The sequence below is a fragment of the Martes martes genome (genome assembly GCF_963455335.1).
Source record: "Martes martes genome assembly, chromosome: 4".
Taxonomy (NCBI): Eukaryota; Metazoa; Chordata; class Mammalia; order Carnivora; family Mustelidae; genus Martes; species Martes martes.
In genome coordinates, this window is record NC_137891.1 from 112,519,097 (window position 1) to 112,541,291 (window position 22,195).

Below are 22,195 nucleotides of genomic sequence, written 5' to 3' on the forward strand. Positions count from 1 at the left end.
TACCCACTAAAGAATCCGGAGCCAGGAATGTAACGTGTTTAGATTTGTTAGATCTTCCTGGCAGCAGAATGGAGAATGGGTTGGAGGGGGTCCTTAACTGCAATTCAGAACTTCTTGGGTAGTTATAGAAATAAAAGGTGTGGAGAGCTTGAAATAAGGCCAGAGTGTTGGGAGTGGCAGTTGAGCAGAAAGATCTTTAGGAGGCAGAATCAGCTTGGCTTGAAGACCAGCTGTGGCCAATGAGAGAGCAACCTACGATGACGGTTAAGTTTCCAGCACAAGGGCCCTGGGAGGATGTGCTATATACTGACATAGGAGCAGCTCTTCATTTTTTATTTTGCTTTTCTACTGGTTAAACTTTAGTAGTTCCTCTACTTGCTTGAATGTTATCCTAATACTCTGAAACCCAATTCAGTGTGTGGTCAGTAACTAATCAAATAAATATATCCTTTTTTAGACTTCTGCTGCCCGTTTTTTCTCCACCCTTCTCAGTCCATAGTAAACTACCAGCAAGGAAATCTAATAGGCAAATCTCATACAGCTTCATGTGTTCTACTTCACAGAGTCGTAGATCATGCAGAAGAAAACAAAATGAACTCCAAAAACTTGGGGGTGATATTCGGACCAAGTCTCATTAGGCCAAGGCCCACAACTGCTCCTGTCACCATCTCCTCTCTCGCCGAATACTCAAACCAAGCCCGGTTGGTCGAGTTCCTCATCACTTACTCACAGAAGATCTTCGATGGATCCCTGCAGCCACAAGAGGTGGTCGTGTATAGTACAGGTGGTGGTGTACCTCATGTTGATCAAGGTTGCCTTCCAAAGCCTCTTTTATCACCAGAAGAAAGAGACCCAGAACATTCTATGAAGACACTGTTTTTCTCTTCAAAGGAGGTAAGTTTTGACCTTTATGGAATTGTGGTGGAACTCTATAATGTTTATTAGTTATTAATGAGATTAAAGTTAAAAATTTTTGAGATGTGTTTTACTTCTTCAAATTCAAGAGTTCTCCTCTATCAATAGGATATGCACACTGTGGATAGTGAGACCAAAATTTTTGAGCCAGCTACATCATTTGAGGAATCAGAACGGAAGCAAAATGCGTTAGAAAAATGTGATACGTGTCTCATTGGTGAGTGGCCATGTAAAATTCATGTTTGCTAACTTCAAGCTGTGCTGACAAACTTTGTCTAACAGCTACAGTGAGTGAAGTTGAGAGAAATCAGGGAAAGAAGCTTCATTAGTAAATCTATCTTTACTAGTCATTAAAAAGTTGCTGTTTACTATACCTTACTTTTTTTTTTTTAAGATTTTATTTATTTATTTGACAGATAGAGATCACAAGTAGGCAGAGAGGCAGGCAGAGAGAGAGAGAGAGAGCAGGAAGCAGGCTCCCCGGTGACCAGAGAGCCCAATGTGGGGCTCGATTCCAGGACCCTGAATCATGACCTGAGCCGAAGGCAGAGGCTTTAACCCACTGAGCCACCCAGGCACCCCACTATACCTTACATTTAAATGAATGTCATTCTTTACAATAATCATTCTTATAAAAAAAACATCTTGGGGCTCACAAAAATTTCATTTTTGCCATCAATTAAAGTCAAGGCAGAAATGTGTTGAGCCATATGAAAGTCAAGGCAGAAATGTATTGAACTGTATGAATTATCATAAAATCTGTTACTATGAATCATTGTATTGACCTAACTGCTCATAACAAGTCAACTAGACTCCTCAAAATTAAAACATTTAGACTCCTAAAACTCCTAAAATTTTTTTCAAATGCTTTTACCTGTCACCTTTCACACATTAAGCACAAATACATATATTTTATTCACCGTATGATCATTTTAGTTGTAGTGATTATTGATTAGATGCTGGCAAAAAGGCTTCCGTTGGTTACTATAATCCTATATATCTTTAGAACTAAATTCCAGGTTTTTTTTAAATGTAGAGATGTATGTTAAATTTGACGTGTAATCCTATGTCAGTGATCGTAGCCTGACAGGATCCAAAAAGTAAGGGATCTGACTTTCACTTAAGCATCCTCCTGCTTTGTGCTAAGCACTGTACTTATTGTTTGATTCCATTTATCTGATTTGATCTTCATAACAGTCCGGTGCTAAAAAGTCGGTAGTATCAGCCCCTTTCGACTCATCGCCAAATACTCTGAGAGAGGCTAAATAATGTCAGAGGTCATGCCACTAGTAAGTTGTTCAGTTAGTATTTGAACTTAAATTTGTACTTATTTTGCTAACATGATCAATTATTTACTATCATGACCAATTAGAAAGAGTAATTATAATAAATGTCGTTTTTTGAAAGCCTGTCATATACCAGATCAATTCTGAGCACTTTTCATGATTAAATCATTTAGGCCACACATCATCATAGATACAATCATGATCTTTTCTGACAGATGCAGACACAGGGCCAGTGACATTGCCTTGCCCAGCGTCAAAGTGGTAGAGCGGAGCTCAGCCCAGCAGTTGGGCTCGAGAGTCTGCACTCTGACCTATTACGCTCTTAAGTCTGTCCCTGGGAACTTTAAGAATTGTACTTCGACTCAGGTCATGATCCCAGGTTCCTGGGCTCGAGTTCTGCATTGGTCTCCACAGGGAGTCTGCTTCTCCCTCTTCCCCTCCTCCCACTTGCCCTCTCAGTCTTTCTCTCTCAAATAATAAAGAAAATCTTTTTAAAAAATGCTTTAAAAAAAATGTGCTTTGGTTGGTGAGTGTGGCCCTACCACCAGCAGTCAGTTCCTTTAGAGTGGTCCATAGAAGGACCTGGGAAAGTCCCTGGAAGGCAAAGCAAGAGCACGGTGCCCTGGAAGCCCAGGGGAGAGAGGTCACTAGTGTCAGGTAAGGAAGGTCAGATGACATGAAGACTGACAGCTGATTCTGATGGCCTCCTGTCTGCAAACCTCTTGCCCCAGAGATGTGGGAAAAGGACCTGGCCACAGGGAAAGGGGTCACATGCTGTGCTCGGGGCAGCTGAAGTTCAAAGCCAGAATGGTGCTCAGAGACAGACTTGTTGGATGTTTTCCAGCGGGAAAGGGCAGCATGAGCAGAGGGCTGGCATTTTCCACAACTAGGACTTTTTTAGGGGAGACGCTACAAAAAGGGACCAGGTTGGAAGGAGCTGAGGGTTCTAGTTTGAAAAAGCATGGCCCATGGGTCCAGACTTGAAGGAAAGAGAAGAAAGGAAGCCTGGGAGGAAACAACCAATGAGGAGAATGGTGTTTTTTACTTAAAACTGAACTCTTCAACCTGAATTGGACAGGATGAATGTTAGAGCGCACTGATGAGTTGATCAGATAAGAAGGCATCTGAGGCATTTAATGGGCTATATTCTCACTGTGGGTTGGATGTAACTGGAAATAGCAGATTGAGTGAGTTGGCAAAAGCCTTTGGATTCAGGGCACACCTGCATTTGGTTGGTGTGTAAATTAGTGTAGCTTTTCTGAGGTTAATTAACACCATACCTACTGAAACTGTGACACTCCTTTCATCTCACAAATATTTGTTTGCATGGAGCACATTAAGAGAAAAAAGTTACTTCAGCAGTTGTTGGGGGTTTTTTTGTTTTATTTTACTAACCTGCAGTGGATTTTAGCTGTTTGTTATATTGATTTAAATAAATGTAAAATTCTAACATTTTTATTTCAAGTGCACCTTTAATACTTTTGAGTATTTAACTTCTCTGCATAGATAACTGAGAGTGGTTAACAAGAGTCTTATATATTTTTCCAAGTTATTCTGTAAGACTCTTGTTAACCACATGTCATGAAGTTTGATTTTTAAATAAATCTTTTCCTTTTTTAGACAACAAAGTGGGTTTGCTTGTAAACCAAGAGCTTGAATCAGTATCACAAAAGATGGAAGATGTCTGTAAAACTTCCAAGCCACTTACTTTGAAATCAGAAAGGGAAACAAACAGTGTTGAAAGGCATGCTCCACGGACCAAAGTTAGACCTGCAAGTTTGCCTGTAGATAGACTACTACTTCTTGCAAGCCCTCCTAATGAGAGAATTGTCAGAAATATGGGAAATGTAAATTCAGACAAGTTTTGCAAGAATCCTACCTTTGATGGAGTTAGTAGGAAGGATACTCCTACTATTGTCTGTTCCAAATTGGACAGTTTTGACCAGCAAACTTTACAAAAAACTCGGGAGAGACAGTATGAACAAAATGGCCTCAGTGCAAAGACTGCAGCTGGAATGGGAACCGTGAGCATCAGGATCGGTGGGGACCAGCCAGACAGCACCCCCCAGCCCAGTAAGCCATACACAGAACCAGTCAGGTCAGTGAGACAGGTGTCAGAGAGACGGTCCTCTGACTCCTGCCCTCCTGCGGCTGTCAGAGCGCCCCGAACGCTGCAGCCCCAACACTGGACCACGTTTTACAAACCACGTGCTCCCACCAGCAGCCTGCGAGGGGATGAGGAGAAGCTTGCAACCCCCTCCCCAGCACTGCCTCCCAGCACAGTCCCCACCCCCCAGGGACCCCTGCTAAAAACAGTCCCGGCCTCCAACAAGGCACCCGTTGCCTCCACGCTGTCCACCAGCAAGCCGGGAGAAAACTCCGAGGAGCGGGACTTCCCCGAAGTGCCTCCTGCGTGTCAGAGACCGAGACTAAAACGAATGCAACAGTTTGAAGACCTGGAAGATGAAATCCCACAGTTTGTGTAGGGTTGTCAGAATCCAGCTTTTCTTTGTTGTTGTTTTATTTTGTGGTATTGTGTTTGTTTCATGAAAGAAACTTCTGACAGGGCCCCTTCTGTACAGTATTGCCACATAATGGGTTTTGCTTTTTGTCCTTGTATCGTGTTATACTGCGTTGGTCATATTGAATGGTAGACTGTTTTGATAGGGCCCCCATCTGCGCCTCACTGGAATTCTCTGTATTTTTAAAGTTGTGAATAAATAGATGGACTCATGTTTTTTAAAGTTTAGTTGATTTTTCCCATAAAATGGTCCATTTAAATGCATCCCTAATATATGATATTATTCTCAACTAATAGGTGCAATTGGGGAAAATCTGCTTTATTTTTTGAAGTAAAACTATGTTGCTTATTTATAAAAGGACTATTTCCGAATGCAAGTGCCTGAAAGATCTTTGTCTGGTATGATTGTTTTGTTCACATGATTTTATAGTGCGTCTTTGACCTCTTATATGGTATGTATGTAACCTTTTATTTTTCAATTGGCAATTCACCTATTAATATTTACACAATGGCCAAAAGGCTTGCAAATCTGTATTTAATTTCATTTTGATTAATGGCCAGATTTTCCATATTGTAGTCAGTTGAATTGTACAAAGAAAGTACACTTAAACTTGTTTCTAAATTACATAGTTCAGTTTTGTCTTATTCGGATTTAGATGGTTTTAACACATTTAATATCTTTTCACCTCTTGCCTTGTTCTACATAAACTTTTGTTTTTCAACAGTTCTGAACGTTCTGGTATTTTCTACATTGGTCCAAAAATATTTTAAAATTCAGTGCATTCCTCTTCATGTTGTCTGGGATTTTTTTTTTTTTAACCACTACTTTGGTATAAAATGTTTTTACTTTTAAGTAATTTTATGTACTTTTTCTACCTGAATTTTTAACCATTGACAATGTATGTTTCATCCAAATCATGCAGAGATTTTATTTAAGTTGATTCTAAGTATAGTTTGACAAGTCTCATCGTTTGGAATTTGAGAAAAAGTGTAGATGATTGGATGGATATATTTCATTTATAAAATTCCTAGTTTTTAGAACTAGTGCAGTTCTGTGATTTTCTGGGTTATATCATTTTGCCTAAAACAGGATATAAAAGGGACAAAAAAATTAAAATAGCCTCTTTCTATGTGTGAATTCTATTTGTAGCAAATACTTTTATATGAATATGTTATCTTTGATAAAAATACATATTTTATATATATTACATATATACATATATATACATATATATGTATATATATTAACCTGTTAAATTATTTCAGGTTCTCGTGGCTTCTCTGAAATTGTTGCCTCTTAGGGTGTGAGACTAGATTTAGTCACCATTGGTTTAGTCGTCAGTACTTGAACTCATATATTCATGCATTTTGTGAGAAGTCGCTATATAGCTCTATATGACATTATGGACTAAGGAGAAATGAGTAACTCCTTTGTACTAGAGTCTTGTTTTTAGCCCTTATTGTGCAAGATACAAAAGAATTATATTGCTACAAAAACCTAAAAAGAAAATAAGAGCCAGCATTTATTGAAACTTCTCTTTGTGCCATGAGCTTTGCTAAATTCCTACGTAAGTTATTTCATTTCGAGTTCACAGCAGCCTATACTACATAGGTAAGTATTTTACTATTTCTATATTACAGATAAGGAAACAAAGGCCTGGTTATAAGGTGGTTTGATTCCGCAGGTGTAACAGTTGGATTCAAGTCTCAAACACAGGGCTGTCTGATTCTTGATATTTAGTACTCTTAATGACTGTGTTATTACTAAGTAATATCAGGTAATATTTAACAGTAGAAAATACACCTTTAAAATTTTCTTATTGTGGCAAAATATGTATACATAATATTTACCATTTTAACCAGTGTACAGTAGCATTAAGTACATTCACATTGTTCTACAACCATGACCACTACCCCATCTCTAGAACTTTCTTATCATCCCATACTGAAACTGAAAATGTACTTTTAAACTCCTTCAGTTTTCTTTTAGCGAATTGAGATGACCGAGTCAAAGAATCTGTGGTATAATCAGCTGGCCTCACTGTTAAGCCTCACAAGTGAGAATTCCACTTGGGCCTTTCTGTCTTTAGGGCTCTCTGACGTCTCATCCAGCTTAATCCATCAGTCTATAGGTGTTTCTAGTTTCCTGGGACATTGAGCAAGTACCTCCTGAGCAGATGCTGCTATTTCTAGAGGACATAGAGTGTACACTGTCCTGTTCTACTTAGTAACGTGGTGGCAGTTCTTCACAGGAAGTTGTTTTATGACACATGGAAAGAATATGAGTCAAGGGAAAGGGCAATAGTGGGGAGCTTTTTGGAGAGCTGCAAGACCACCAGAAAGGTTTGTGGAAAGCATCTTGTTCAAGTTTGCAAGAAGTCATTTGTGAAGGGTTGATCATGACTTTCTTTGATAGACTTGTTTTACATCTTGAGAACTTAATTAGCATCCATGAATATTTAAAATTACTTCTAGTGCACTTCAGGCAATGTGTTTCTTTTGATACAGAGATGAAGAAGAGATGATGCCTGTGAAGGACCTGTCCAGAGATTTCAGAAGCCAGGGAAGTCATAACCTCCCTTCTTTGGGTGATTTAATTTAAAGATGGTACTATAGCTACATTATTCCCAGTTAAGCTCGTATTACTTACTGTATTTGTACAACTATAAAAATCTCTTTAAATGACAACCATGTAGGGGCGCCTGGGTGGCTCAGTGGGATAAAGCCTCTGCCTTCGGCTCAGGTCATGATCTTAGGGTCCTGGGATCAAGCCCCGCATCGGGCTCTCTGCTCAGCAGGGAGCCTGCTTCCCTTCCTCTCTATCTGCCTGCCTCTCTGCCTGCTTGTGAATCTCTGTCTGTCAAATAAATAAATAAAATCTTAAAAAAAAAAAGAAACCCTTTAAATGACAACCATGTATATTTTTATGACACATCATCGTCAATTAATTCTCTGGTGTTTTCTTTCCTAGAAGCAGGAAATTGTTTTGATGTGCTGGTATGATTATATATGTAGACAAGTCAGGAATATTTGGAGTTTAGCAAAGCTGCTACATTCACAATTATGCGAAAGTCAGTTGTCTTCCTGTATATCATCAACTAGTAAGAAATGAAAGTTTTTAGAAAGATCTCAACATAAATTTGAAAGACCTGAGAATAAATCTAACAAAATATATATACAAGATCTTCATGGAGACACTTTTAGACTATATCAAGAAGCATTTAAGGAGATTTTGGAAAAAATGGAGTTCTCTATGATGTGCATGGATGGGAAGCCTCAATATTGTAAAGATGTTCATTTACCTTCCATTTATTTATCAATTCAGTGTAGTCTCATCCAATATTGAACCAGTTTTGAACCATTTGAAATTAATTTCCATACATGATTTCCCCATTACCCCTAAATACTTTAATGATGTTTCCCTAAAACAAGGACCATTCCTACATAGCCACAGTAGGACAACCAAAATCAGGAAATTAACAATGATGTAGATCATCTAATCGCAGACAGCATTCAAATTTGCTGATTGCCCCAATACTGTTCTTCTCTGCCCCAGCATCCCTTCCTATGCAAGATCAGATGGTGCATTTAGTTGTCCTGTCTCTTCTCTCCTTTGATCTGGAGCAGTTTTCCCAGTCTTTTCTTTCATGACCTTGATTATCTGCAGAGTATAGGCCAGGTACTTTGTAGTATGTCCCTCAGTTAGGGTTTATTTAATGATTAGAAAAAATGATTAGGGTTCCTCATGATTAGATTCAGTATGTATCTTTTTGTTAGAAATGTCCTGTTCTCACTATATCAGACCTGGAGGTACACAATGTCACATTGTCCCATTCTTGGTGATGTTAACTTTGATCACTTGGTTAGGATAGTATCTATCAGTTTTCTCTCTTTTAAAATTAGTAAAAAGAATTTGGTGAGGACAGTCTTTGAGCCTACATAAATGTCCTGTGTCTCATCAAATTGTCACCAGGTAGTTTAAATCTATTAACACCTGTTACCTGAATCAATTATCACCATTCGTTGCCGAATGGTGAGTTCATCATTGCTAATGCTTTGATTGATATTCTGTGAGGAAGGACAGTCCCTTCTCCATCCACTGTCTATTCATTTGTATCAGTGTGGACTCATGGATTCCTACTTTATTCAGTAAGTTCCAATATATGATTGTCACGTATTTTGCTATGGAACTTTTCCCACATTTGGTCTATGGAAGTCTATCCAAGCTTGCTTCTAAGTTCTTTTGATTTTTTGAGTTCTTCCTTATTTTTTTAAGCAGATTAAGGTATCCCAAGCTTAGCTGTGCTTTTTGCAAGGAATCTTGGTTCTTTTAAATGGAAAATAGTATAGGGGTACCTGGCTGACTCAGTAGGTTAAGCGTCTGCTTTCGGCTCAGGTCATGATCCTGGGGTCCTGGGATCAAGACCCGCATAGTATTCCTTGCTCAGGGGGAAGCCTGCTTCTCCCTCTGCCCCCCGCCCCTTGCTTGTGCTTTCTCTCCCTATCTCTCTCAAATAAATAGTCTTTAAAATGAATGAATGAATGAGTGAATGAATGAATGAAAAATAGTATATGGAAACCAATACCTGAGACATGCTCATTGCTACTGGAAATTTCATTATTGACATGAACAATTCATTGAATAAAAGCCTTACTGGTGGACAGATCAAAAAAGTACATGCCTGGGGCACCTGGGTGACTCAGACGGTTAAGTGTCTGCCTTTGGCTCAGGTCACGATCCCACGGTCCTGGGATTGAGCTCCATGTCAGGCTCCCTGCTCGATAGGGAGTCTTCTCCTTCTGCCCCTCCCCCTTGCTTGTTCTCTCCCCCCAACCCCAGATAAAGTTTTTAGGGAAAAAAAAGTGTGTACACACACAGAGATGTACAGCTATATAAATTTTTTTGAAGATTTTTATTTGTTTGTTTGGCAAAGAGAGAAAGAGATCACAAGTAGGCAGAGAGAGGGGGGAAAGCGGGCTCCTTGCTGAGCAGAGAGCCCGATGCAGGTCTCTATCCCAGGACCCTGAGATCATGACCTGAGCCAAAGGCAGAGGCTTAACTCACTGAGCCACCCAGGTGCCCCGCTATATAAATTTCTATATATACATATAAACACTGAGTTCACATTGGCATCCTCAATTCCAATTCAGTACTTCAGGATTTAATCCAGTATTTCCCTTTCCATATTTGTAACTCCTCTCTCTCTCTCTCTCTCTCTCTCAGAAATCTGGCTCCCATAATCCTAAATATATTATTTGCTTACTTTTTCTTTACATTCCAACCTCCTGACAATGCCAGCAGCTGCATTGGCCCACCTAGCACCAAATATGTCAAATAAGTCAGTCACCGCTGCACTATCCTGACCACACTACTCCCTCATATGCTGACTGAAACCCTAGTTCCAACTAAAACCAGGACCAAGCCAGCTGAAAACCTTGACCCCTGTGATGTCAATCCTGACCCCACCATTCAACCCTAGGCCCTGGTCATTAGATGAATCCCCTACCCCAACCAGAGAGGAGGGAAGAAACAAATTCATGATCTTTTGATAATGAGCAACCATTAAATATTTGTTCATTAAATTCACTAGGAAAAGTTTGCAAATGAATGGTTAAACATTTATCAAAAGTGTTTAAACATAGATGAATATATTTATGAAATTTATAAGAAGTTTTAATACCCCTTTTTGTCTCAGCTCTAATACTTGTAATTTTTAAATATTAATACTTTGTGTAATAACTAAGCTATACTGTGTTGTTTTTTAATGTCTTTACAACCAGTTTAATTGCCCTATAAACATAAAATTAACATGCTTTTCAGAAAGCAGAGTGAACAAGACTATTTGTCCATGTTTCTAAGTTAAAATGTGAATAGGCCAGGGAGTTTTTCACTGTTTTGGGAGTGCTGATTGGTAAGTGAATGTGGCTCAGGACATAGAGCAAGTATGGGAAGATCTTATTTACAGTTGTAGGCACAGAGTCGGGCCCATTATAGTTGCTCTCCGTTACATTAATTATCTGTATCTCATTTCATTTTACACCAGAAATTTCCTTTCTGAGATCTACTTCCAACGAGTTAAAAACTTTTCTGCATCCAGCTATCTTCTTCAAAGTTGCCAATGAAATCAGTCCATACTGGGATTCAGCACAGGACAAAGCAGAGAATCTCAGAACTTTCCATCTACAAGTGCAGATACAGATCAAACTCAGATTCACTGGGAGTTTTAAATAACTTTTGTTTTAAATTGGATCATAAATGCAGAGGTGTGTCAATATATGTGTTTTGTTTAAAAAATAACTATAATGAACTCCCCATTAACCCCCAGATCCCTTCACAGAATTTAGGGAGCCACCAGAGCACGCCTCCCTAATCACACCTCTCCCCTTCAATACACACACCCACCCTGGTGTATCTGTTTTGAATTATTTTTTCTTTTAAGATATTTTTTAAGGATTTTATTTATTTATTAGAGAAAATGAGCGGGGAAGAGGGGCAGAAGAGGAGGGAGAAGCAGACTGCCTGCTGAGCAGGGAGCTCAAGGCAGAGCTGGATCCCAGTACCCAGAGATCATGACTTGAGCCAAAGTCAAATGTTTAACGGACTGAGCCACCCAGGTGCCCCTGTCTTCAATTCTATGTTCATCATTTCCTGACTCTTAAAAAAATTGGTATCTATGTATTATTTAATTTTGACTGTCTCTTTAACCTTTTAAAAGTGGTATCTTTGATTCCTTCATGGCTTGCTTCTTGCATTCATCATCTTTTTAAGATTAATCCATGTAAATGTTTATAGTGGCAAACATTTTTCCTTTTTTTTCTTCTTTATAACTACTATAAAGTATTCCTGTGATAAATTTACCAAGGCAAGTATTCTTAACTGCCTTTTTCAGATGAACAGATAGACTTCAAAGAGATTAAATAATTTACTATATGTTACAGAGCTAGTAAGAAAGGGTGCTAAGACTTGAACCCAGATGTTTTTATTATAAATTCTGTCATTTCTAAATTATTTTTTCCTCATACTTTAAGCCAGAGGCTGTCATAAATAATATATTTTCAGGCTATAGTTTTTCTTGCTGGTTGCTAGGATACTAAAGTTTTGGGTTGTATTCCAACTCCAAGGTCATTTTTAGTGTACATGTGCATTAAAATTTTTTCATTTCATTAAAGCCATTGCATCTAAAATTGCTGAAGATTTTCTGGGTTGCAGTGAGTTTTGTAGTTTTAACTTCAGAGGAGAACAGAGCAGATGATGAAATAAACAAATAACTCGACCCCTGCACGCTCAATTCCAAAGGAATAGTTTGGGAAACTGTGCTATAATGGAGAGCCATTTGAGGAATTTAAGCATGTAGAGAATATGGTGTGCACGAGATCTCCCAGCCTGGTAATCAGGAAAAGAGTCAGCATTCCAGGTGAGAAATGGGCCCTCAATTAAGCCACTGACCTAATTTCGATTTATTTTTAGGAACATAATTGACAGGGATTAGTGAACCATTGTGAATGTGGAATTGGTGAATGTTGAGGGTGGAGTTGGCAGTGTAGAGAAGGTAGTGCTTAACCTGGAAGCTGGGCACATAATAGTTTTCTTCAGATATTATAAGTGAAAACAAAGGATTTAAGTTAAATATCTTACTTGCTCCTTCAGGCAGAATACAGACAGTCCCATGACAGAGTAAAACAGAGACAGATTTTGTTTCAGTACTCTCTAAGGAAGCCCTTTATGATTAAAATTGTTTATAAATGAAATGCATGATTTTGCGATTTGGTGAATTCCTCAAAACTGGGAAAGCGTTTAAGGCAAAAACTAACCTCCTACAAGGATTATTATTAGGGAGGAATTTGGGCTAGATGATCTGTAAAGCCTTCAAGCTCTGATCATAATTCTGTGGCCTTGAATTTAAAGTGAAGGAGCAGTTTCTGGGTGCTGCAAACCCTGGCATCATTGCAGTAAGCAATTTTAGTATTTTCATTATGCCGCTGTTATCAGTGTAGGCAAGGAAGCATTTATACCTTATCAGAGACATCATTAAAGACCCCTTTAAAATGCTGGGGTGGGGAGGGAATGTCAACCCAAATTTCTATGTAGAGTAAAAATATCCTCTATAAATACAGGTGAAATGTGCATGTTTTTACAAACAATGAAGAATTAGTTAATAGCAGGACTGCATTAATCCAAATTCTGCACAAAGGTTTTTAGGCAGAAGGAAAGAGATCCCAAATAGAAACACAGATATGTAGCAAAGAATGAAGACCTTTACAAGAAAGTAAATATAAGTGAATATTGACTGTTACAAAACAATACCAGTAATGTGAAATTTAAGATGTATGTAGAGGGGCACCTGGGTGGCTCAGTCAGTTAAGTGGCTGCCTTTGGCTCAGGTCAGGATCCAAGGGTCCCTGCTTTGCTTAGCGGGGAGTCTGCTTTTCCTTTGCCCTTTGCCCCCCCTCCATTCATGTTCTCTCTCTCTCTTTCCAATAAAGAGAGATTTTAAAATCTTTTAAAAAAATTTTATGTAGAGTCAGAATACATGAGAACAATATTGGAAAAGGTGAAAAACTCAAAAGTACAAAGTTCTAGTATCATAAAGGAAGTGGTAAATACAATAATTCGTATTAAATTTAACCCAGATATGTGTTATAATATCAAAAAGAGTATATGAAGGGGCACCTGGATGGCTCAGTGGGTTAAGCCTCTGCCATCGGCTCAGGTCATGATCTCAGGGTCCTGGGATAGAGCCCCACATCGGGCTCTCTGCTCAGTGGGGAGCCTGCTTCCCCCTCTCTCTCTGCCTGCCTCTATGCCTACTTGTGATCTCTCTCTATCAAACAAATAAATAAAATCTTTAAAAAAGAAAAAGAAAGTACATGAAAAGAAGAAAATGAAATATTTGAATACTCCAAAAGCAGAGAAGACAAAAAATAAAAAGGTAAATCAAAGAGTGGGTCAAACAGAAAAGTAGTCAATATCAAATCACCCAAGTCACTAATTACAGTAAATGAAAATGGATCAGATACTTCAAGTAATATGCTAATGTCAGACTGGGGAAGAAAATAAAACCCACGTATGTCCGATTTGCAAGAGACACATCTTAAGTACAGGTGCACTGAAAGTATAAGGATGGCAAAAGCTAAAACATGCAACCCCTAGTGAAAAGACTGGTCTAACTAGACTAATGTCAGAGGAAACAGATTGAAGTCAAGAAGCATTACTGGAGATGAGGGATATTCTGAAATGGTAAGTCAATTTACAAGGAAGATTTCACAATCAAAACAACACTGTTTCAAATGGATAAGGCAAAAATAGACAACTGAAAAGAGAACCGGATAATCCACAATCGTAAGGGCTACTTTAATATACCTCTGAACAAACAGGCAAAAAAGTAGTAAAAATATAGATCTGCAGAACACAGTTAACAAACTTGACCTAACTGATACATAGAGAATACTGTCAACAGTGACAGAATTCACATTTCGCTTAAGCCCGTATTTAAGATTTACCAAAACTGACAGACCATAGAGAAAGCCCCAAAAACATTTTAGAAGATCGAAATAATTCAAATATGCTCTGACTTCAGGGAAATTATGCTAGAAATCAGTAACAAAAAATCACTAGAAAATCCTCAAATGCCTGCAAATTAAACAGAACACACTTCTAAATAATCCATGGACTGAACAAGAAATAACAGGCATTAGAATATATTTTAAGCTGAATGATAATGAGGATGTGTCATATCAAAAATTGTTGGCTGCAGCTGCTGATACAATGCTTGGAGAGAAATTTATAGCCTTAATTACATTTACTATAAAAGTTGAAAAGTTAAAATCATATACACTTCATCTCTAGAAGCAAGAAGAGTAGAAGAATGAGAAAGGAGGAAACAATAAAGATTAGAAATCAGTGAAACAAAACGAAGTTAAAGAAAAATAATAAAGCTAAAAGCCGGTTCTCTGAAAAGTTGGAGAAAACTGACATCCCCCCAGTAAGACATCAATAAGACAGGAGAAAAAAGATATATCAGGAATGAAAAACAAAGTATCATTGGAGACTCTATAGTGAAAAGATGTGATAATACAATGAACACAACATCGATTTGAAAATTTGAATAAGGACAAATTCTCAAAAAATTAAACTGACAAATGGAAAATCTAGAGTTTCTTTTGTTGGTGGAAATTGAATCAATTATTAAAAGCCCTTACACAAAGAAAATATAGAACCTTTCCAGTGAGTTCTTTCAAATATTTATGGAAGAAATGACCTCAATTTTATACAAATGCTTCCAGTAAGTAAAAAAAGGGAATACTTCCAAACTAAGTCCAACCTAACTCTGATACCAAAAACCTCACAAGGACATCACAATATATAAGAAGGTGATTTTCAATATATACAAAAGATAATATATCACTACCAAGTGATTTTAATTCTCCATGTATGTAAGTGTGGTTTAACATTTGAGAAATCAATGTAATTTGCCACATTAGTTTTTATAAAGGGATAAAAATGTAGTTATCTCAACAGATCCAAATTGGATAAAGGATTTGATGAAATTCAATAGCCACTTATGATGAAAACTCTTAGTAAACTGGACTAGAATTTCTATAAACTGATAGAGATATAGCCTACAGCAGACATATCTAATGGTAAAATGCTGAAAATTTTGCCCTTGAGAACAGGAATGACACAGGGATTCCTACAATCACTACTTTTGTTGAACATTATACTAGAGATTCCTGCCATATATAATAAGGCAAGAAAAGGAAATGAAAGGCATAATGACTGAAAAGTAAGAAAGAAAATAGTCCTTTGTTTGCAGAGGATATAATTATGTACATAGAAAATCCAAATGAATTTACTATTAGAATTAGTAGGTAAATTTAACAAACTGCTTACAACCTCACTCAAAAGTCACTAATACTTACAAATTGAAACCAAATAGAAAAGGGAATATATGAAACAATATCATTTAAAATAACATTCAGAACATCAAAGAGCTGGGAAACCTAAGAAAAGGTGTATAGAGATGTTTATTTCTATACTGAAATACACAAAATCTTTTTATATAAATTAAAGAGCTAAACAAATAAGATATTCCATTTTTGCAGATTGGAAGATTCAAAAATATGAAAATAGTAGTTCTCTCCAAACTGATCTAGACATTCAACCCAGTATTACTGATTCTTGTGAATTTTTTACAAGTGTGCTTTAAGGTACACCAATATAAGTAGTTTCATGATCCTCAGCGAGGCAGAGTAGATGTTTTGAACTTTTCCTCCAGTGGCTTCAAAGAGGGTAATGGCCCATAGGTAATAGAACTAGCAAAAGAAGAAGGTAGCTCTTGAACCCACAAGATGCTTTTTTTGACATTTTTCTTTTTCCTCCACTCTTCCACCAGACTGCTCCAGGCTTGTTCTCCAAGCTACATTCTTCCTATAGGATCCCAGCACTGCAGAAGGTATATTCTAGAATTGAACCCACCTCAAAGTCTACAGCAGCGTGTGTGTGTGTCTATATGTGTGCACTATGTATTACAGAAGTTTTATTCATTTAAATTAAGCCCTTGGGGCACCTGGGTTACTCAGTTGGTTGAGGGTCAGACTCTTGATTTCAGCTCAGGTCATGATCTCAGGGTTGTGAGCCCTGGACTTGGACGCTGGGTATGAAGCCTGCTTAGGATTCTCCCTCTCCCTCTGCCCCTCCCCCACTCCCTTCTCTCTCTCTCTCTCTCTCTCATCAATCAATCAATCAATCCCTTGAATTTAAACTTGGAAAAACCTTAACATGTAGCTCTGGGCTTATAGGCTGATAGTCAGCAACTACTTTGAGTCCTACTGTGAATATAGGGCTGTTCAAGGGACCCTCTAGAAATGTAGACCTAAACATTTAATTGAATATTTATAATTAGCTTTATAAAAAACAAAGGTCTTCTAGCTATTGCCAGAAATTAGGACCCTTTCTAGAGAAAGCCCTAAATTATTTAGGATCCTGTAAGGACTTCATGTGACAAGGACAAAAATCTCCTAGCATGAAGGAGTTGAGTGGGTTGTGTTCGTTGCAAATTCTTTTGGTTACCCATTGAATAAGTCTTTTCTTTCCTCACTACTTCCCTTTGTCTGAGCTAAATTTAATTTCAAAGGGAATTTTTTAAAGCCTATAATCTTATTTGGGCTTAGTTATTATCTGAAAGGGCTACTCATAAAATAATGTGCCCAGAGCTATTCAGGGTTGCCCCAATGTTAGCCAATACTGCCAAAATCACATGGAAGTCATCACTGCCCAAATAATATTTGCAATATGATATGTAATAATTAAATGTATATTTTTAAAACATTTTAGACATAATACCTGTCAGCAGTGGGAATGGAGCACTCAGGATACCCTGAAAGGGCCGGGGAGGCCTGACCTGGGAATGAGGGAAGTGGGGAACACGACAACCGTCCTCACATCCTGGAGTGGGAACGGATTAAAGGACAGTGCTTATCTCCTCCAGGAAGAACAGGGACCAAAGGCTGGGGTTCGTGGGAAGACAGGCTGCTGCTCAAAAATACAAGGAGGCCATCTCACAGTTAGAATAGTTCTAAGTAGAACGTGGCACCCCATGATTTCTCAGTCACTGAGAGCACATCCAAAGCAAAACTGGGTGACTGCCAGCCTCTTAAGCATATTTTGAAGAGGAATCTTTTGGGGGTAAAGATGTTGGTTGAAATCATCTGTAAAAACCTTTTCTAACTCTCAACCCTAAGCTCATGAAGGCCTTGAGGTAAGTGAGATCTTCCACTTGGATAGCTAGAGTCCTGGCTGTATGCTCTGCAGGGAGCAGAGGAACCTCAGGCCCTAGTCGGGCGACTCTGAGACCCACGCAGCATCCTTTGCTGACACAGCTTGTGTCCTGTGCTCTCAGCTCCCTGCCGGGGGTCCTCATTCCTGCTTCCCGCTCTCCCATCCTCCTCGCAGCCTGAAAGTGATGTTACCGTTGTGTTGCTATATTTGTTATATTGCTGTACTCATAGATACACAAAAATCTATTTTATTTTTAGAATTTTATAATATACATCAGATATTTCTATAAATGTATTCCATTTTTTCAAAAAGGTTGTCCCTATCCCCCTGTCTTTTCTATTTTCCTCAGGGCAAGAAGCAAGAATTACTACTCTCATGAGTAAGCTGCTCCATTGTATTGGACAGTAATTATATCTTTATGTTTCAAGGCTTATCATCTCCCCCAAACCCCCTTTCCTTTCACTGCAGTCTCATGGCACTGTCCCACAGTAACACTGTACTCTGCTCAAATTCAGAGTCTGAACAGAAGCTAGAGGCCCCAGGATTTTGGGGGTACTGATCTAGTAGCAGCATCTGCCAGCACAAACCTTTTATTTATGCATTACTGCAAGAATAGAAATGAAAGCTACTTTAATGAAGAAGGAACTCAGGAATGAGATCATTAAATATAACTAAACACATCTTAAATATAAGTGTCATATATTTCCTGAATAGAATCAGGTACGTAGCCGTCTATCCCAAATTCTGTTCTCCTAGAAAAAGGTCAGAGACAATTACAAGCAAGGTGCTTCATATTATCAGGTCCATTTTTAAAAGAATGAGATCCTTTGGAACAATCATTTATGTCTTTTTTTTTTTTAAGATTTTTATTTATTTATTTGACAGAGATCACAAGTAGGCAGAGAGGCAGGCAGAGAGAGAGGAGGAAGCAGGCTCCCTGCCGAGCAGAGAGCCCAATGCGGGGCTCGATCCCAGGACCTGGGACCATGACCTGAGCCAAAGACAGAGGCTTTAACCCACTGAGCCACCCAGGTGCCCCCATTTATGTCTTTTTACCAGAGATTTCTGTAGGTCCTTTTGTTGGTAATCCACTATGTCTGTACCCGCATAGTCTACTTTGCCTTTGTTTTCATCATGGGACTCTTGAAGAGCTTTTCTAGGCCACATTCAACTAACAAAGGGGGAAATCAGAGGGCATAAGTATTGCTCCAAGAATATTTCATAGATCCAGAGCAGAACTGGAACAACAATGCAAGAAATATATACCATCCTCCCGGGCCTGGGTTCCTGAACCACACACATACAGGCTGAAATGTCTACACTTTTGCAGGGGGCACAATTTTTGTATATTTTAGACAGCTTTGGGTTACATTGTATACATTTCTTTGTAACTCAATTCAACAATTTACCTGTGCCATCCGCTAAACCAGATAATACAGACAAAAGAAGTTTAAAAAATACTTCCTATCCTTGTGGAGCTTACAACCTATTATTATCAGAAGCATAGCCCTCAGGGAGTTCTATTTTTACATTTGGAGAAGTCAGATTTGATTAAATATCATTTTTCCCCAGGAATGATAGAGGAATTTTCCTGTATACAAAGCTTGAGAATAGAAGCAAATGTTTATATTGAAACTAAAATAATGACTTATATTTTTCCAAAAAGCAGTTAATTTGAAAAATAGCCAGTTTGTTGTATATATACGAAAGACGTCATAATTACTTAACTATAGCCCAGTGGTTTGTACAAATACGGGTTGATGATGTAATGTATTAATCAAATGTTACAAGTATCAGAATGGCCAGTAACACGAATTTATCTAATACATACTGGCAGGGCACTAAAGTAACTGGCTAAAAATTCTGCCACGAATCAATGCCAGCTAACGGATGGTCTGTGTAAAGTGAAAATTCTTTAGAACTTCTGGTTTCACAGTTAAGTTTATTGGTCGAACTCCTCAAAAAAGGATCAAACTAGATTTCTGAAATTTATAGGGTTTTTTTTCCCTAAATGCTTTTGGCTGTGATCTGTCTGGTTCATTATGCACACACATATACGTATATACTTTTTATTTCTTTAAAATGTATCATTTCAAAAATAAAATAAGATAAAATGTACCATTTCATTCCCTGGAGTTCATAGATGATGGAAATGTCTCCACTGTTAACTGCATTTTTATACACTAGTAGAGCTACATTCTGATACATATTTAAAGTAGAACCCTATTGATTAAGTTTGATAGGCTTACTATCTACTGATAGTATCAATAACCACAGGGTCTGAAAAGGAGGACAATAAAGAAAAACAGCCAATTTCTACTTGCTTTATTTTGGGCCTTGTACTAGGTACTTAATTCTATTTATTTTAGTTCATTGAACAACTCTGTGATATGAAAAAGAGGGAAATCGCTTCATTAAACACGCCGTCCGGCAAGCCAAGCTCCATGTCACCTACGCCCCATATCGTGCCCCTAGCAAATTGTTCAGTCAGGATTTGAAGCCTGTCTGCTTCCTGTATCTGTGCTTATTGCCCTATCTGGTTATTTAGGGCTCCCAGTTATGGATAGTAATACTTTCTTTTTTCTTAGAAAACAGACATTTAGGGGCGCCTGGGTGGCTCAGTGGGTTAAAGCCTCTGCCTCCGGCTTGGGCCATGATCCCAGCATCCTGGGATCGAGCCCCGCATCGGGCTCGCTGCTCAGCGGGGAGCCTGCTTCCCCTTCCCTCTCTCTGCCTGCCTCTCTGCCTACTTGTGATCACTGTCTGTCAAGTAAGTGAATAAAATCTTTTTTTAAAAAAAATAAAGAAAGATAAAAGAAAAGAAAACAGACATTTATATCTCACGTTGTGACCAGGAAATCCAAGATCAAGGCGTCTGCAGATTCCATGACCGGCAGGAACGCTCTTCCTGGTTTCTAACCGGACATTTTATTGTTGTACTTTCATGTGATGGAAAGAGAAATGTCATTTTTTGAGAGCCTATCATATACCAGATCAATTCTGAGCACTTTTCATGAGTGCTCATCATCATGAGTGCCACACATCATCATAGATAAAATCATGATCTTTTCATGCAGATACTTAGGGCCAGTGACATTGCCTTGCCCAGCGCCAAAGCGGTAGAGCGGAGCTCAGCCCGGCAGTTGGGCTCGAGAGTCTGCACTCTGACCCATTAAGCTCTAAGTCTGTCCCTGGGAACTTTAAGAATTGTACTTCGACTCAGGTCATGATCCCAGGTTCCTGGGCTCGAGTTCTGCATCGGTCTCCACAGGGAGTCTGCTTCTCCCTCTCCCCCTCCTCTCACTTGTCCTCTCAATCTCTCTCTCTCTCTCAAATAATAAATAAAATCTTTAAAAAATGCTTTTTTAAAAAAGTGTACTTTGGTTGGTGAGTGTGGCCCTACCACCAGCAGTCAGTTCCTTTAGAGTGGTCCATAGAAGGACCTGGGAAAGTCCCTGGAAGGCAAAGCAAGAGCACGGTGCCCTGGAAGCCCAGGGGAGAGAGGTCACTAGTGTCAGGTAAGGAAGGTCAGATGACATGAAGACTGACAGCTGATTCTGATGGCCTCCTGTCTGCAAACCTCTTGCCCCAGAGATGTGGGAAAAGGACCTGGCCACAGGGAAAGGGGTCACATGCTGTGCTCGGGGCAGCTGAAGTTCAAAGCCAGAATGGTGCTCAGAGACAGACTTGTTGGATGTTTTCCAGCGGGAAAGGGCAGCATGAGCAGAGGGCTGGCATTTTCCACAACTAGGACTTTTTTAGGGGAGACGCTACAAAAAGGGACCAGGTTGGAAGGAGCTGAGGGTTCTAGTTTGAAAAAGCATGGCCCATGGGTCCAGACTTGAAGGAAAGAGAAGAAAGGAAGCCTGGGAGGAAACAACCAATGAGGAGAATGGTGTTTTTTACTTAAAACTGAACTCTTCAACCTGAATTGGACAGGATGAATGTTAGAGTGCACTGATGAGTTGATCAGATAAGAAGGCATCTGAGGCATTTAATGGGCTATATTCTCACTGTGGGTTGGATGTAACTGGAAATAGCAGATTGAGTGAGTTGGCAAAAGCCTTTGGATTCAGGGCACACCTGCATTTGGTTGGTGTGTAAATTGGTGTAGCTTTTCTGAGGTTGATTTATCAATATCTGCCTATTGAAATCATGACAACTCTTTGATCCAACAATTTCACTCCTCTGAATTTGTCTTCTGGAAATACTTGCTGATATTTTCATAAAAGTAATTTCACAGAAACAAGCTTTTTTTTTTTTTAAACTAAATGTGTTTTTACAAAGAACCAAAACAAAAACTAGTGTGTTTTGTTGTTTATTACATTAATTTAGATACATACTCATAACTTTACCATTTCATTCAAAGTGCACCTTTAAACTTAATATAATTTTAGGGATAGGTATTTCTGTTGAGTAGGTAACAGTTTTTATCTAAAGCAGAAAGGCATATTCACTAATTCCTATGCATCTTTTAGACTGAGAATAACTTGTTTTAAAAAAAATTATATAATTTCTCCATTGTTCTGAGAGTGAGTCCATCTGTCAACTCGGGCTTTTTTCTAAGGGGCTACCCAAGTTTGATTTTTATATTTAAAGTGACAACCCTTTTCCTTTCTTTTTTTTTTCTTTTCTTTTTTGTTTTTTCTCTTCTCTTCTCTTCTTTTGTTTGCAGACCAAGGATTCAAAACATCA

General features: G+C 38.6%; 1 protein-coding gene across 2 annotated transcripts in view; it reads left to right on the plus strand.

The window, feature by feature from the left end:
* The window catches only part of ARHGAP29 (Rho GTPase activating protein 29), a 73,831-nt gene extending 68,013 nt beyond the window's left edge, over positions 1-5,818 (plus strand). For both annotated transcript variants that reach the window (XM_080800005.1, XM_080800006.1), the window contains 3 exons: positions 564-894; positions 1,024-1,132; positions 3,822-5,818. In XM_080800005.1, coding sequence (XP_080656131.1) covers positions 564-894; positions 1,024-1,132; positions 3,822-4,687 — 1,306 coding nt within the window. In that variant the 3' untranslated portion in view covers positions 4,688-5,818. The remainder of the gene's footprint in view (positions 1-563; positions 895-1,023; positions 1,133-3,821) is intronic.
* The last annotated feature ends 16,377 nt before the right edge of the window (positions 5,819-22,195 follow it).